Raw genomic sequence first — 17,222 nt, 5'->3', positions numbered from 1 at the left:
AAAACGTATTTGACGCAAGTTTTGTGCCCGCATAATGTGACATCTTCTCAACTAGTTGTGTTCCTGCAGAATGTTGCGTTATTTATGTATGCGCCTGTTGCAGCTACAGTTGTTGCAACTTCTGTTGCAATTTGTGTGTTGTTTTGTTTCTCCATTTGCGGAGGTGTGAGACGGACTCTCTCGGTTTATGTGCTGCTGCTGTTGCTGTTGTTGCTGGCTGTGTTTGGCAACTTTGCCTTGGTTTTCCCAGCTGTACATAGCCCTATATTCAGTTACACAGACCAACGGCAACAGAAGCAGCAGCAGCAGCAGCATCTGGATGGTAAATAAATCACGTATTTAAACAAGTTGCCGAGTGGGCCCCAAACTTCAGAGAGTAAACACTGCACGTACTACACAAGTTTGGTTTATGACAAATGTTCACAGCATTTTCAAATAAAGAACAACACGAAAAGAGGCAAAACAAGACAATCCGGCGAATATGACTCAGGAATAGAGCAAGACACCCTCCTTATCCTCCTCCAGCTTGCGCTCCCACAACAACTTAAACGAGACATCGCCACACAGAGAGCCGTACTTCTCCGAGTGGGTGAGGTAGCCATTCCGGAACTGTGCCAAGATCGGCAGGAAGCCGGCGATAGCCGCTCGGGTCTCGCTGTGCTGCTTTGAGTGCAGCACGAGCACGTAGCCGTTGGGGAATACGGCAAATCGGATCGAGGTGCCATCGACCTTGTAGGTGATGAAGGGTCGCGTCTCACGGTTGCCGGATATGTGCTCGCTGTGCATTTCGCTCAGCATCTCCAGATCGATTTTGAATGGAAGACAGAAGGAGGCGTGCACAATATTCCTGCTGAAGCTTGTGATGTCCGCCTTATAGTCCAGCTCCTCGACCACCTGGATCACCTTCAGCAACGCCGTGCGCGCCGAGTTGGCTGTCAAGGCCGTCGACTGTATCTTACCACCAGAATATATCTTGATTTCGGCACTGGGTTTATGCAAGCGAACAAACAATGCCGGGTGATGAGCGGGCTCATAGCGCGAATCGTCTAACAGAATCGCCAACTCGAACAGGCTGAATTGGCAATTGACGTCCATGAGGCATGTGAAGGGCCGATAGAGCAGCTCCAGTTGCTTTTCCATTTCGCTGGCCTTTGCAATATTCTCATAGACGTTATCATAGTCAATTTCAAAGTCTGGTATTATGGGTGTGTCACCGTCCACTTCCTTGGGCTCGTCACACTCACAGAATTTGCCCTCGAGAGGAGCCTCCTCCAAGTTGCTTAACGTTTCCTTCAATGAGAGTATCTCGGATGTGTCGAAAAGTTTCTCCGATTTCAACAGACCCATATCGGTATTATAGATACTACATGCACTCGTATCTTCTGGCTTGGGAAAATCAATTTTGACAAAATCTCCAATGATATCATCGTCGCTTTTGGCATTGCCAAAACTAAAGTCCCAGTCCAAGCCGAAATAGTTCGTTTCCACTTGCTTGGAGTTTTCGACCTTGCCGAGCGACTCCTCCTCCACGTACCAGGGTATGTCGTCGTTGACGTCATTTCTTATTACATTTGTATCGTCGTCTGTTTCCTTATCAGCGAAAAAATTAACATCTTGAAGTAAATCGTCATCACACAATCCGATTTTAAAAAAGTCTTCAATGGGATCCAATTCAGCCTCATCCTGGAAAATTACTGGCGCGTCACTTAATTGAATGGAGGCGCTCAATGTTTCTATGGGTATGTTGCTATCGAGCGTAGCTTCAAGATTCTCAATATCGTTATCTGAACACTTTCTGCGGACGTCGGATTGATTATACATGAAGCTCTCTCAGTGTGCAACTTACCTATCTTCTTTACAATCCATACTTATGCATGTGACAAATTCAAGTGAGTTATATTTGAAAAGCAGAAAAGTGCCCCAAAAATGTAAAAATTTTGGTAATTTATGACATTTTGATAGTAAAAGCAATGATGCATTGGAATGCCCTGAAGTAAATAAGGGCATCTCAATTTGATTACATAAACTACAAAGCCTTGAGCACAATCCAAGACTGTTTACTGTTTACCCTGACTCAATAAAATCCTTCATCTAGCGAGTCTAATTTATAGCAAGTCGCTCCCAGATACGCTTCAACTCGGGACTTGACAAACTATAACAAATTGCATTTGCGAAGCAAATAAAAAAAAAAGTAAAAATAAAGAAGCGATTGATTTCTCTTTATTTCACTCATGTCCCTTTATGTCCCTGTCATGCTCAAATTTACACACTGTTGACCATATTTTATGTCCATTCTGGTTATGAAATTTACAGAGCTGTCAAAAAGAGTTCAGCGACATTTTAGTAAATATTGAAATTTAATCAAGCAAAGTGCAAAGCACACAAACAGTGAAAAAGAGCGAGAGAGGGCGAGAGAGAAAAAGAGAGACAGAGAGGGAGATGTAGAGTGAATAAAGGCCGGTAAAGGACAACAATATTGAACACATTCGCCCCTCAGACACCTGTCACCGTTGCTGGCGTTTGCTTCCTGCAGGATGCCATCCATTGCTTTATAAGGCACACACAATGCCACATGTGTGTGTGTGTGTGTCTGTGTGTGCGCGTGTGTGCGTGTGTGTGTGTGTTTGGTGAAGTCAACAATCAATTGAATCGATTTCATTTTACAAATTGCGTTGAATTTTGCGGTGCAGTCAGCTGCAATTGACGGCGAAGCCAGTGGCAACAATAACGAGCTAACCTCAGTCTATCCACGCTGATGATATAGTAGGTAAAAGCAGACGACAACAGGCGACGCCTCGTGCGCTGCGCAAATCGAATATGTCTCTTACACCGGACTGAGTTTGATGGTCAACGGCAACACGCAACAGCTTCTAATTGGAAGTTCACTTTGAAAAGCAAACCGACCGCAATGCACAGGACTCAAACAGCATCGGCCAGAGCCACAGAATATCGATTGGTTTTGCCATGAAAAGCTGAATTATTCCTACACCAGCAAGGTGTAACACGAGAAGCTGAGATAAGAGATGATTAAAAATGTGACAAAGATGTAGATATGTGTATATAATTAAGTAAATGACAGTTGCATAAAGGCAAATACTGTAAGCTGAACTGTGTGATTTGATGATGATTTGGTTTCTTTTGTTTCATTGTTTTCTACTCTGCTCATGCAAGACGCAGCTGTAAAGTCTAAGAAGTTGTCTCACCACAGCCCATTTGTCATGGCCGAGAATGCAATTTGTTGGGGGCCATCATAATGGCGCTGCTTAAATCGATTATAAGCCATTACAAGCGACGCGATGGCCCGCACCGTTGGCCATTAATAGATTTTTTCGTGGCTGAGCAGTGCGCGGTAATTTTGTGTAGGCGGTAATTAAAAACTGTGGCGCCAGCTGTGACCCACCGCGATCATGGGTCTGGCTTTGGCTTTGGCTCTGTGGTGGTGCTGCCCACTCATTTTAATTCAAATTGAAGTGGCGTTTTTGTGTTGTGCGAGTAATTAGGACGTAAAGTCGAATCGAAGCTCGCTGGCCAACTCAAATGACATTTTTGGTCAGCCCCGCAGTTTCAACACAGTAATCCCAGTCAAAGTTCCCTTCGCCTCCCCTGGTGGGCGTGATGAACAATTGGAGATAAGTGCAGGCAGGCATGAAATATGGCAAATAAAGCGTCGCCCGAGCCACTCACATACAAAAATGTCGCTGGCACGCAATGTTTTCATTTACCTAATCGCCATTAGGCGGGGAGACGGGCAGTTCGAGGAATTACTCCGCTCCCGGTTGCGGCTCTGACTCTGCGGCTCTGTGGCTCTGTGGCTCTGTGGCTGATTTCCACTGGGGGGACCAGTCAGAGTTGTGTAATCGCTTTGTGCTGCGACTTTTGCTTTTATAATTTGTTCGAATATTTGATGAACACTCGCCGGGCATTACTTTTGCAGCGAGCTCCGCTCCAAGCTGAGAGTGTTACACAAAACATTTGAATATTACATGCCATTAAATTGAAGAGAAACTTTAATGCCTGATGATTACAGGTCATGGAACTTCTGCAAATTTGTTTACTTTCAAATAAAGCAATTTACATTGTATATAAATTATTTATACATACTTACATATATATTTAAATCTTTATGAATTCATTTTCCTATTTTATTATTTATTTAAATTTATTTTATTGTATTTTATATTCTTAAAAAAAATGAAAAAATGTTTACTTAAATATATTTTATTTTATTTATTTATACAATTGATTTGATTTATAAAAATTATAACCTTCTTTTTTAATATGGGACAAAATTTGATTTGTTATTATTATTTTATTTATTGTATTTATTATTAGGCTTTAGACCTTTTAGTTATCTGAGATTTTAGTTGAAAGGGTCACATTATAGAGTTTGATCAAATTTAATTTACTTTTTATTTTAGAGTTGTTATATTGGAAAATAAAATCAATGACATCTGGTCTGGCATGGACGTTCTCCATCCGATTGACACATTAATAAATGTTGCGAAATGGCATTGACAGTTTTTGGCTGGAAAATAGAGTGTTAAGTGCATTAGAAAGTTTCGCTCCATCTTTCAAGTTTTCTCTTAGTCTCTGCTTTTTTTTTTTTTTTTTTTTTTCTGTTGCGTGTCTGTTTTGTTTTCTTTTAAATTGTGCACTTCCACGCATGGTCAGCACGAAGGAGTTGTAGTTGCAGCTGCAGCCCGACAATCCCATTCGCCCACAACTTAAATTGAGTGCTCGTCCTTTGCCCTCGGCCACCAAACACCGGCCCCCGGCTCCCGCCCTCGGCCAAATCGAAGAAGTTGGCAACTTGCTGTCTTCGAATCGCCCGCATTCACATCCGTTCGCATCCATCGCAGCAGGACTCGTAATAGCAATTGCTGTCGTCATCGGCGCTGTTGCTGAAGGTGTTCATGCGTGCCATGGAATCAATAGAAAAAGTTTGAAATTACAAAATTGGAAAGAAAACAAATAGTGGGGCGAACGTAAAATAAACAAACAAACAAAAACAAAACTACGACCGAAGCAGCGGACCAGCCAGCAAAATTGTTGGCTTGGCTTTGGCTTTGGCCAGCCCCCAAAGGCAAACAAATCCTCTGACTCTCTGACAAATGCTGAAAAGTTCAACTGCAACTTTTATACTGTTTTTTTTTTATTTTTTTATTTCATTTCAACTCACACACATATTAACACACATGCACGCACACTTACACACACGCACAGGCACATGACGCAAGGCAAAACTCGGAGTATATAAAATGTTTCATGTACATATATAGACATACATATATGATATGTATTATATAGATTTACTGCTGCCAATGGGAGAGCTGCCAACTTACTGCGAAGATTGCAACATGCAATTGAAACAGTAGAAGAAAGTTTCTCTTACTTGGAAGTAAATGTGTGTATGTATATAATGTGTATATAACTATTATACTGTCTTCCTTTTAATTAAATATTTAAGTTTAACATTTAAACATTTATGGGCCATCATTGGCATATCGATGTTCAGTCCATAGCAAATATTTAGCATCCAACGAAAAATGATTTAATTTGATTTTAAATAACATATAATATATATTATTGATTATTAAAGAGATTATTTAATATTTTATTATTTACAAATTATTCAAATGGTAAATTTTGTTCAATATCATTTAGTTTTTGTATTTTTTATTTTATTTTATTTTATTTTTTATATACACTATCTTAATAGGGTAAAAAGTTTCTGAAAATAAAAAAATGTTTTTAAAGTACAAGATTCCCTTTATCAATACCATTTTTAAATAAAAATATTATTATTTAAATAGTAAAACATTTGCATCTTAAATTTAATCCAGTCCATCTATTTACTTCCATAGGCAATTACTTTTAAGGCTTTTACTATTTACACAGCTACAACTAATTATACGATGCGATGCATTATGGCTGTTTCTGTTATTCCGATAGGTCCTTTCATATTTCGACATTAGTTTCGCGCCCCAGAGCTCTCTCTCTCCGTCTCCCTTTCTCTCTGTTCATTGTTGATGTCACAACTGTCTCCGGCCACTCGCTCAATGCGACCCTCTCGAATCTGTGTGCTATCATAAATTATGCCGTTGGTATTTAAAGCTGGCATTGTTGCGAGTTGGCTGATTGGGTTGCAGCACACGCCCCACACGCCGCCCCACGCGCCACACACACACACACACGCACACATGCAACTTGATTTATGCGCAGCAAAATGCAACGAAATAAAATTTGCAACAATGGGAAAATATCGATGAGATCAAAGTGAGTGATTTATAGGCTGTTTATCGGCTCTGGCCCGCTCGAAACATGATGTCATTTTCAACTTTACATTTACATGACAGCTTTAAGTGCGCTTCAAGGTTTGATTACAAATAAATGCATTTGCCAATCAATGGAATGAATTCTCTTTAAGAAAAACTTTAATTAAAATGTAAATTTAATATATATAATATTATATTTTGTTGTTGTTGATGGATAGGTTATACTTAAGAAATTGGAGTGGAATTTTGAAAATATTAATTAAATAAATTTTTAAAATATAATCAAATACTTGAAAAGGACTATGTATTAGCCTAAACTCTTCAAACATTGTAAAATACCATTCACAACATCATGTAGTTATAACAAAGAGTGAAATAATCAAACACTCGAATATTGTTTTCTGCTTATTTTAAATAATTTCTATATATATTAAAATTTCTGAAAGCCAATTGAGCGTCCTTCGTTGCCTCTTTCAGCAGTTGTATTCATGCCAAGATCCACTCCGATCTGTCGGCTGTTAATGAACGTCCTTCAATCCTGCTTAGGCTGTCGTGCTTCATTCCTACTTCACTCACGTTCTGCTACTCCCGTACTCTTTGTGCTCAATCTTCAGTTTACGACGCACACCTTAAAAATGTGCAAATGTTGCTGATTGCGCAATGTTCCCCCAAGTCCTGCCACAATGAAAGACATTTAAGCGAGCGTTGACGTTGCCGTTAAAACGTACCGTTAATTTCCCAAAGGCATCCGCATTGCATATCTAAAACATGCGCCAGCTGCCAGCAGGGACCACGACACGGCGCAGTTGAGGTAAATTGCGTAGGTGTTGAGCAAAAAAAAAAAAAAAAAAAAATAAAAAAAAAAAAAATATGTGAAAGAATGGAAAAAGGTTTCAATTCATTTGAAGGCTTGCTTCCGAGTGTTTCTTGTCCAGGGAATGGGACGAACAAGTCTTGGCTGAAGCACTTCCCGAGTTAATACAAAGTTTGATGAAGGAAAATCAATGTAGCAGAAAATGTCAACTTGAAGCTCTTAGGCATTATTATACATACATATACATATACATATACATATATGGCTTCAATTGAATGCAATTTACTGTAGTTTACTGATATCCCATTACTTGGTATTATATCTGCTAATAGAAAATACGCTATTCATATCAAGCCCAACGGATGCTAATTGTAAGTGCCACTGACAACTGCCGCTGACATCATCAATGCATGTCAAGGATTTTCCCTCTACAGTTGGCATCAGCTGGCTGTGGCACTCGTGCCAGACACAGACACAGACGAGAGGGCATACTCGAGTCGAGGGCTGTTCAGAGCTGATCAAAGCAATTCATAAATTGCGCATACGCCATGTGGGACGGCGTCGAGGAGTTGTTAATGCAATAGATTCACAGACTGTGAATCACAGTTGATATAGCTAAGTGGCAAAACTAGCTGCCAAAATGCTTCTTCTTGGCCCACTCAGCAACTGTAGCCAGATAAAAATGCATAATTAAAAAGCCAAAGGCAGAGCCAGAGCGAGAGCGAGAGCAAGACACTCGAAGAGCAAGAGAGAGAGAGAGACAGAGAAAGACAGAGAGGGCATTTTATGGCTGTTGGAGGGGCTATGAGTCGCATAAATTCGCATTCACCGCATCATAATGTCCGCAAATCCTGGCTCTGGTCCCTTGCAATATTAATAAGCACTCGAAAATGAAAAGGAGTCGAGTCAAGGCGAGTGCTGCTGGCCCGGTCTTTAAGGAATTTTAATGGGCTTTGGCCAGGCTCAAATTGAAGACGGATCGAGGCGGGCCGAGCTGAGCGGAGCTGCCGCAGTTTACCTTTTGCATATTTAATGAATGAATATTAATGAAAATTAAATCGAAATGTGCGACACCTGAGCTACACAACGAGCTTGCGATTTATATATACATACTTTAATCCTTTCTGGGCTAGCAGATGTACAGAGGAAGTCTTGGACCTACCCGATGACCAGTTGGGCGAGGCGCGCGGGGCGTAGCAAATGGCAAATGGCAAATGGCGAATGGCCACGAGCGGCAAATAAAACATGGCCCGCTGATTGATGACTTTGACTTTTGGCCATAATTTATCATAGATATCAGGCGAGTCGCACTTATTGTCCTTGTTGCTGCCGTTGCCGCTGTTTGGCTTTTGTCAATGGCAGCGAGAAAAACAGCCGCCCAGCGGCAACAGATGACGCTCATTCTGTTGAAAAATGTGCACAAAAGTGTCATAAAAGCCGAGCTGGAGCCGCATCGCGCCGAGTCAGACAAAAGGGGCTCTGTCGTGGCCGTAAACTAATTGCAACAAATAATAAAAACTAATAGGCTGTCGAAAAACGAGGCCGGCGGGCAAACACAGCTATCAGTCGAAGAATACAGAATTCCACACACACATACACACCCGCACACACACACACACACACGACATTTGCCAGTGAAAAATGACAATGGCAATGGCCAAGGCACAACAACAAAAAGTTGCTAGCCATGGCAAAGGCAAAGATCATCATCATGAATCATCATCAGAGCAGTCATATGACACACACACACACACACACACACACGCACATACGCACATACACTGAGACAGCTCTCCACTTGAACTTATCCATGTGCAAGTTAATGTCCTGTCAAGAAGTCGCTGCCTCCAAGCTGCGTCTCTTAAACGTCACAAATTGCTGCCATGTCTTGGCTGCGAATGCGGCGCTTAAACGAACTGAGAGAGAGAGAGAGAGGGAGAGATGGAGAGACAGATAGAGCGGGAGACAGACATGGTGGGTTGGCAGGTCTTACAAGCGCATTATCTAAACGCTCACTTGAGTAAGAAACGAAAAGTTTTCAAGTATTTTTCATAAGGTGCTAGAAACGCATTAATTTAACTAAAGTACCTCAAAGCAGTCAGACTCAAATTTGTTTACATTGTATGTGGATGTCTGATTCTTAGGGCATGAATCAACGGGGCTTAACTGGCAGAGGCAGCCGTATTCGATTAGCAGCTCTTTCGTTTGGTCTCTGAACAAGTTTTTATGCTGATTGAGTTAAAGATTTATCGATAAAATATCATACCTATAGTTGATATAAGTGGGAAGGAAGGTGGCTTTAGAACCTCTTTGTTTGAGCTCTATAATTTATATGGAAAAAAGAGTACAGCCCAGAAAACATATGGACAGATAGAGGGACTGAGATATGGATGGAAAGGCGGTCGAACAGGCGGATGAACAGATGGAAGTATAGACGGACGGACAGCCGAACTAGTGAACTAGACAGAGAGAAACCAATGGCTTTGTGGGTTATGATTGTAATACAAAATAAGTTTTACTTACATACAATCTATAGTCCATACTCAATATATCTTTGAACAGTCTTATCTATCTTATGATCTCCCATTTATATATTCAATTCATTTGCATTTATGCAGTCTCCGTCTGCCCCGCACATTTTATTTGCTCGCTCTGTCTGCATCATCTGTATGCTTAAATCATTTGGGAATTTCGTATTTTCCATTCGATTAGTTGCACTGTTTTCACATTTTTCCAGCTGATATGTTTGTTATGTCTCTAGCCAGCGCTGGCTTTATTTGCAGATCATTTTTTCCTAGATTTCCATGGTTCGTTTTCCATTTCTATGCAGGCGAGTCGGTGCTAGCCGAGTGACACTTTGGCATGTGCGGCCAATTAGTGATGGCAACGACGGCTGCAAACAAATAAAAATCGCTGACGGCCAATTCCTGGCAACCCCGCCACTTCAGCAGCAACAATGCCACACGATGCTGGCGATGTTGCTGTCACTGCATTTTGTTGCAAGCTGCGCACATTTTTATGAGTTTTTGCCGTCTGTCCAACGGGACGACTGACTGACTGCTCTGCTCAAATGGGGAAATAGAGACATGTTGGCTTTTCTGCTTCCGATTTGCAATAGTTGACGTTACCATGTGCCATAACTAGCACACGCACACGCACACATACACACATGTATCTATACATATGTATATATATACGTATATATATATATATATATATATATATATATATAGATGTTGCTCTATGTGCAACTTTAGCCATTGTTGCACAAACAAATCCTCATACTGCCAGGCAGGCAGCCATGCAGCCAGGCCACATATGCTAATACATGAACGCAGCCAACCATAGAATGTTCCCTTGTCATACCACTACGCCTACTCAATCCCAACTAATCCCTTCAAGTTTACAGCTGTATAAAAAAGCCACCAAAAGTTTTAATCGATAAAAGTTAAGCAGCATTAAATGTGAAAGACATTCAGCCACCCATCAGTTCATGCAGCTGATAGAGAATAGCATATGTAAATAGATGTAGATGAGGCTGACTGCCTGACTGATTGGAGATCTAGCCAAAACGTGGAAAGCTTAAATAGTAGAGGGTTGTCTGGGGAACTTGGATCTTCTTTAACATTTTTGTATGCAAAATTTCAGTAATTCCATTTTAAGTTATTTCTCCTGTAAATGGAATTTGATAGTTAGAAAACTTATGTAGGATCTATCAATGTTTTTATGTTTGTCATATTTATGAACAATTTAAAGCCAATAATTCAGCTGAAAGTCTAGCTAATGTTAGCTGATTTATATGTCTGAAATATGCTACGTTTTATTTCAATTGCATTTCTCTATTCTATCTCTAGCTGGGCACAGGTTCTTATTTACCCCTATTTAGCCTATTTTAGATTACAGTTTTTACAGCACTCATTCATGATTCGCTCAAGTCCCTTAAAACTTTCATAATGACATACCTGAGCAATGATATCCCCTACTTTTTCATTCTACTTTAACGATTTTGTATTATAGTTTTGAATACTAGTAGACAGCGATAAACATAGCATATCGGCATCGAAAGAAGCCGGATTGATCGATTCGAGCTGACTCGTTCCGTTCCTGTTCACGACGAACACGTCGAAGTTACGCAAATTGATGACCAAACGCTTTTGGATTTCGGCCACGCACATCCTCAATATGTTGTAGGCCTGCTTCTGCTTCAGCTCGTGCGTCCAATACCGCTGGAAGATGCTGCCGCAAAAGAGGCTGCCCAGGCCATGGCCAGCATGATTAATGGGCATGGCAGCGCCATAGGAGTCGATAAAATGTAGATCGGGTCCTTCAACGCTGTCGTAGCCAGCCAACAGCATCGACACCTGATACCTGGTATTGGTCCTTATATAATCCGCCAGATTCTTGCGCGTAAAGTGCGCTGCACCGCGCGGACTCAGGTGGTAGCCATTCGATATGTTATATAGCTTCAGATGTTTCGCTATATAATCGGTGAACTGCAAAGTGTCGCCGCCATCGCCTATTGCTGCCAATATTGCGAAATCGGAGAGACGATGAATTTTCGACTGGTCTAGAAAGCAAATTCAAAGGTTAGAAATGCTTTTATATAAATAAATAAAGATATCTGTATTTCAGCGAGTCTCTTCTGTACCATCTCTCATAAAGATCACAGATTTCGCCTGCATCGTATCACAGGCAAGCATCACACAATCCTCGCCCTTTATGCCCAAGATCGTTTCCATTGCCATCCTTAAATTCAATTTTGATATTTTTCCAAAAGCTAAACTATAAATTTAATCTGTGATTTTGAGAGAAATTTACCAGACAAGTTGATTGGTTGATTAATTTGTTGATAAGCTTATTTAGCTTAAGTGTTTCAATATTCTAATTTGCCGAAAAAAAAAAATAAAATAAGATAATAGTATATTAATATGATTAAAGATATTTAAAATGAGATTCCAATAAGAAATTTTGAATAGTATTTGAAACGAGCTTTCAATAAAATTTAATTTATTCTGAGAAATTATTTTTGATTGAGTTTGATATATGAACAGACTAAGTGCATTAATATAAAGATTGATCAAAGTATATATTTCTTGATTGCTAGTTCAGAGCAAAACGCATTTGATATTATCTGTGGTATTTAAACATTAGAAATATAGAAAAAAACTACTTTTAAAATTTGATATAACTTTGCAATTTATAACATTTTACAAATAGTGCTTACATGTGCTTTCAAAAACTTAAAAAACATGCAATTAAAATATATTTGAGCTTTACTACTTGAAAGCTTTTATAAAGTTTTCCTTCTTTATATGTATTACTTAAATGAATTTTATAATCCACTCTAGATCCGCTTCTCATATTACTTTGATCCACTATCTGCGAGCAGCGTACAGAAGGAGTAGGCCGCCTTGCAATTGGCCAGAAAAGTGGTTAAGGCTATTGGCACAAAGTTGCCTGCCATTTGTTTAGGCAAGCGTCGAGTGCGCTCCACAAAGATGAGCACGCTCTTGCGGTAGGACATGCTTTGATCGACCCAATTGCTGCTATAGACGGCATAGTGCAAACGACCAAACGAATACTCCACCATGGTCCCAAAGTAGCAAATGGGAAATATTTGCATGCCCAAGGCGAAAATAAATGAGCTGAAGTAGACTTTTTCGTTCATATTCTCAGCGTAGAAGATTAGAGCACACAGGGCGGTGCCGACGTCAATAGAGATCACAACGAACTGCACCAGCAAGGGCCACGAAATTACCTCCATGGTGAGATCGTGCAGCCTGAGTAATAATAGTAATAATAGAGATTTTTCGAGCAACAGCAATTGAGAAAACTTACTCAAAAATCTTCTGATGATCACGAATGCATTCTATGAGCTTCCATTCATTGGCGCGCTGGTCACTTTGGTCATAGCCGATGCTCGAGAGTCGCTGGATGAGCAGCTCGCATTGGCCAACAATGATCACGAAGATCATTGGCGGAAACAGATCATCCACAAAGTTCTGCAGCACTTGTACGACTATTGAGAGAATCTGGTGACTCACCGCAATTATGTAACTGGTCAGCGAAGTAGTCCAGTCCGTTGGAAACCAGGCCGGGAATGGCAAAGAGCGCTCCTTGTAAAACAGAAAGGAGACGCTCGACGTCACAACGCAGCAGCCATAGATATATTTATACACAGTAGACACCATGACCAACTTCCTGACCATTTCGGCCTTATAGGAACGTTGTTCATGCGTGTCTGCACGCCTGTCCAGCTGAGCCACTCGCTGCTCGATCTCCACAATCTTCTTTAGCTGAATGACAAAAATTACGAATTTTACAGAGGCGGATACCGAGGTGAGCGATATATTGAAGTTGATCAGATTGTCCAACGGCAGCTCGAAGCTGAACATAGCCATGAAAAGCATCAGCGGAAACCCCAAAGTCACGACAACATTAAGCAGCACAGCAGCCCAGTAGCGAATGGTTCCATAATTCCCGTCATACAAGTCGACGCCGCCTAAGGCGTAATAAGACGACCAAATAACGCCGAAGTAGACGCTTTTTTTGTTGAAAATTGTCGACATAACTGTTACTGTGACTATCCAGGTCCGACCAAGTGTTAAGCTGCTGAGCACGAAGCTCGTGGCTTTTATAGCGCGACAGTGACAAGGATAGACTTTCAAGGTAATTTTGTGCAATTATCGACATCAAAGCGAAGTCTAATTGCAGCCTGTAAATTGAATTTAGAAAGGCAAGAAGGGCCTTGAACATTCCGTGTACTGACTGAAGTTCGCATTCGGTGAAGAGCAGCAGACCTCTAGAAGTAGATAACTGCCTCAAGTTCTGATATACAATATTATGTATTATATCTGTATGATGCAAATGTAATATTTTAACAATACAGTTTTGATTGGCCAAAAATGTCATTAGGGTATCTTCAAGTCGGTCACTCCCGACTAGGACTTTCTTAATTATTTAATTGCGAACTTTATGCCATATGGCAAAATTTAGCTATCCAATCGGTAGGTGGTGCACTAATTTATTTGACAGAATGATATACATATATAATTTATATTATTCATTAAGTGAACTTTATATTGATTTCGATTATATATGCTCCCCTTCTATTACTTTGCTCCAGTGTCTGAGAGGAGAGTGCAGAAGGAATAGGCCGCCTTGCAGTTAGCGAGGAAAGTGGTTAAAGCAATTGGTATAAAATTGCCGGCAATCTGCTTAGGTAATCGCTGAGTACGCTCCGCAAAGATGAGTACGCTCTTGCGATAGGAAATGCTCTGATCGACCCAATTGCTGCTATAGACAGCGAAGTGCAACTGTCCAAACGAATACTCCACCATGGTCCCTAAATAGCAAATGGGAAATATTTGCATTGTCATGGCGAAAATAAAAGAGATAAAGTAGATTTTGTCGTTCACATTCTCGGCGTAAAATAGTAGAGCACACAGGGCGGTGCCCACATCGATGGCGATCACAACGAACTGCACCAACAATGGGTACGAGATAATCTCCATGGTGAGCTCGTGTAGCCTAACGTAGAGAGGGAGAGAAAAAAGATTACGGGCAGTGAAGAAATGAGTATTTGATGTGGATTACCGAATAATCTTCTGATGATCACGAATGCATCCGATGAGCTTCCGTTCATTGGCGCGCTGGTCACTTTGGTCGTAGCCGATGCTCGAGAGTCGCTGGATGAGCAGCTCGCATTGGCCAACAATGATCACGAAGATCATTGGCGGAAACAGATCATCCACAAAGTTCTGCAGCACTTGTACGACTATTGAGAGAATCTGGTGACTCACCGCAATTATGTAACTGGTCAGCGAAGTAGTCCAGTCCGTTGGAAACCAGGCCGGGAATGGTAGCGAGCGTTCCTTTTGAAACAAAGGAGGAGCACATGTGGTTAAAATAGCACAGCAGTAAATATATTTGTACACAGTAGACATGATGACTAATTTCCTGGCCATTTCGGCCTTATAAGAACGTTGTTTATCCGTGTCCGCACGCCGGTCCAGCTGAGCCACTCGCTGCTCGATCTCCACAATCTTCTTCAGTTGAGTGACATATACTACGAATTTCACAGAGGCGCACGCCGAGGTGAGAGTTATATTGAAGTTGATCAGATTGTCCAGCGGCAGATCGAAGCTGAACATGCTCATGAAAAGCATCAGCGGCAAGCACAAAGTCACGACAACATTAAGCAGCACAGCAGCCCAGTAGCGAATGGTTCCATAATTCCCGTCATACAAGTTGACGCCGCCCAAGGCGTAATATGACGACCAAATAACGCCGAAGTAGACGCTTTTTTTGATGAAAATTGTCGACATGACTGTTACGTTGTTGACCTAGCTGATTGTTAAAAGGCTGAGCCCAAAGGGGCTTTTATACCACCACAATGACAAGGACAGAAGCTCAAGGTCATTTCCGCAATTATCGCCATCAAAGCCACGACTAATTGCAGCCTGTAAAATGCCGCTGTAAATATGTGTGCTGCAGGCAGAAGGAGGCGTAACCGACCCCATGTAGTATATACATACATCGGTGATCAGGTAGAGCTCAATAGATCAGTGGACGGTGTTAACAATAATCGATTATCAAGTGATATTTCGAGACATTGTACCATATATGGATAGGGTATGTCCCAGTCAAGCACTCCCACCTAAAGTTTTGTTACTTGTTTAACTGTAAGTTTTATGCCATATGGCGAATTTCAGTAGGTGCAACGGAATCAGCAGGTGGTACACTCCTTTATTTGACAGAATAATAAATATTATATCATAATATCGATTTTGCGATGCACTTAATATATTATCTAACTTTCTAATAAAATCTGTACAACAAACGAGTCTCATTTTAATGCATCGGGGATTAGTCGTTGGGGAAATATCTGATCTGATACTGGTAGGGGGCAGAACACTTCCAGCTTGCGAACGCCGTTCTTGTCCAGCAGAAAGATCTCGAAATGGCGGAAATTAACTATCAAACGGCTCTGAATCTCTGTGACACACCTACGTACTATGGCCAATCCATCTTCGATGCTGAGGTCGGGCCTCCACATCGTGTGGAAAATGCTCATGGATACTGAGTTACCGATGCCTTGTCCGGAATAGTTGAGGTACTGTGATGCGCCCTTAGAATCGATATAACACAAACTGGCTCCCCTTTTCGTATCGAAGCAGGCAACCAGCATCGAGACCACAAATTTGATCCGGCTGGCCAAGCTCGACAGCAAATGCTGGCGCGCAAAGTGTGTGACTATCGGCGTGTCCATGGAATAGCCGTTCGCGATTTCGTAGAGCGAAACACGCGTCGCAATGAAGTCCGCAAACTTCGTGGAGTCGCCTTCATTGCCAATCACGCCCACCATGCTATTGCTCGAAAGGACGCGTATCTTTGAGCAATCTACGAAACAAGAAGCCGCAGAAGAAAAGAAGGCACCGTCTCTGCATCAAGCATGCTGATTTATTGATACTTACTATCCCTCAAAAAGTATATGTTCTTGGCCAGCATTGTATCGGCCGCCAGCATGACATAATCTTTGCCCTTCAAGCCGATGACAGTTTCCATTGAAATTTAAAAAAAAAAAAAAAAAAGGAACATGTACAAATAGTATAAAAATAGACTACAAAACTGAGATTTACTTGACAACAAAAACATACTATACAAAACATTCTATAAGTAACTAAACACTCTAGCTATCTAGCGCTGATTTTACTATTCAATAATAAATTCATAATTGTTTATATGTGAAACAAATCAAAGCAAACAAAATCATTTAAGGACTATGAAGAATACATATGTACATATTAGCTAATTGAAAATGTTAGAATGTCAGTATTATTCTTATTTAAGTTTGACTTAAATCCCATTCGAAATCACAGCTTGACTTTTAAAGAACGTTTCGCTCTTAAAAATCTAAATTCAAGCGCGGCCAGAATATTCAAGCTTGACTATCGGTCACTCATACATACATACATACTTGTGCCATTCTTGAGCCATATAATCAATAAGCAAACCAATGCAACTTTTTACAGTATTTACATATAAATCTATACTTTTTAGCAATAGCCGAAGGGTCACTTTAATACAAATATTTTAATCAAATTAAAACAGATTTTAGCAAACAAACAAAA

General features: G+C 40.8%; 4 protein-coding genes across 5 annotated transcripts; all 4 read right to left on the bottom strand.

Moving 5' to 3' along the window:
- Positions 1–390: 390 nt before the first annotated feature.
- Positions 391–2,001, bottom strand: LOC6577391. Its single transcript, XM_002003322.4, has 2 exons — positions 1,847–2,001; positions 391–1,795 (listed from the first exon to the last, which is right to left on the bottom strand). The coding sequence occupies exons 1-2, from the start codon at positions 1,864–1,866 to the stop codon at positions 487–489; spliced, it is 1,329 nt and encodes a 442-aa protein (XP_002003358.2). The 5' UTR covers positions 1,867–2,001; the 3' UTR covers positions 391–486.
- Positions 2,002–10,503: 8,502 nt separating this feature from the next.
- On the bottom strand, positions 10,504–11,938 carry LOC6577390 (probable proteasome subunit beta type-2). 2 transcript variants are annotated; one of them, XM_044008913.1, is made up of 3 exons: positions 11,738–11,938; positions 11,052–11,656; positions 10,504–10,761 (listed from the first exon to the last, which is right to left on the bottom strand). In XM_044008913.1, the coding sequence occupies exons 1-2, from the start codon at positions 11,832–11,834 to the stop codon at positions 11,082–11,084; spliced, it is 672 nt and encodes a 223-aa protein (XP_043864848.1). In that variant the 5' UTR covers positions 11,835–11,938; the 3' UTR covers positions 10,504–10,761; positions 11,052–11,081. The 2 variants fall into 2 exon arrangements, with proteins under 2 accessions (XP_043864848.1, XP_002003357.2); XM_002003321.4 differs by having other exon boundaries at positions 10,504–11,656.
- A 240-nt stretch (positions 11,939–12,178) lies between these two features.
- LOC6577388 lies at positions 12,179–15,528 on the bottom strand. Its single transcript, XM_002003319.3, has 4 exons — positions 14,686–15,528; positions 14,204–14,619; positions 12,928–13,750; positions 12,179–12,869 (listed from the first exon to the last, which is right to left on the bottom strand). Exons 1-4 carry the CDS (start codon positions 15,414–15,416, stop codon positions 12,452–12,454), a joined length of 2,388 nt encoding a protein of 795 aa, XP_002003355.3. The 5' UTR covers positions 15,417–15,528; the 3' UTR covers positions 12,179–12,451.
- A 344-nt stretch (positions 15,529–15,872) lies between these two features.
- Positions 15,873–16,705, bottom strand: LOC6577387 (probable proteasome subunit beta type-2). Its single transcript, XM_002003318.4, has 2 exons — positions 16,566–16,705; positions 15,873–16,491 (listed from the first exon to the last, which is right to left on the bottom strand). Exons 1-2 carry the CDS (start codon positions 16,654–16,656, stop codon positions 15,938–15,940), a joined length of 645 nt encoding a protein of 214 aa, XP_002003354.1. The 5' UTR covers positions 16,657–16,705; the 3' UTR covers positions 15,873–15,937.
- Positions 16,706–17,222: the final 517 nt, after the last annotated feature.

Source organism: Drosophila mojavensis, unplaced genomic scaffold (genome assembly GCF_018153725.1).
Source record: "Drosophila mojavensis isolate 15081-1352.22 unplaced genomic scaffold, ASM1815372v1 contig_36, whole genome shotgun sequence".
Lineage (NCBI taxonomy): Eukaryota > Metazoa > Arthropoda > Insecta > Diptera > Drosophilidae > Drosophila > Drosophila mojavensis.
This window is presented reverse-complemented; position numbering and strand designations above follow the sequence as displayed.

Bases quoted from the DNA above. Each gene is read 5' to 3' on its own strand.
- LOC6577391 (XM_002003322.4), bottom strand. From the start codon at position 1,866: ATGGATTGTAAAGAAGATAG. The intron at 1,796-1,846 runs GTAAGTTGCACA...CGACGTCCGCAG, and splicing joins ATGGATTGTAAAGAAGATAG to AAAGTGTTCAGATAACGATA.
- LOC6577390 (XM_002003321.4), bottom strand. From the start codon at position 11,834: ATGGCAATGGAAACGATCTTGGGCATAAAGGGCGAGGATTGTGTGATG. The intron at 11,657-11,737 runs GTACAGAAGAGA...TTTGCTTTCTAG, and splicing joins TGTGATCTTTATGAGAGATG to ACCAGTCGAAAATTCATCGT.
- LOC6577388 (XM_002003319.3), bottom strand. From the start codon at position 15,416: ATGTCGACAATTTTCATCAAAAAAAGCGTCTACTTCGGCGTTATTTGG. The intron at 13,751-14,203 runs AATAGAAGGGGA...TTACCTTGAAAG, and splicing joins CTCAGACACTGGAGCAAAGT to TCTATCCTTGTCACTGTCGC. The intron at 12,870-12,927 runs GTAAGTTTTCTC...ATTATTACTCAG, and splicing joins GATCATCAGAAGATTTTTGA to GCTGCACGATCTCACCATGG.
- LOC6577387 (XM_002003318.4), bottom strand. From the start codon at position 16,656: ATGGAAACTGTCATCGGCTTGAAGGGCAAAGATTATGTCATGCTGGCG. The intron at 16,492-16,565 runs GTAAGTATCAAT...CTTGTTTCGTAG, and splicing joins CATATACTTTTTGAGGGATA to ATTGCTCAAAGATACGCGTC.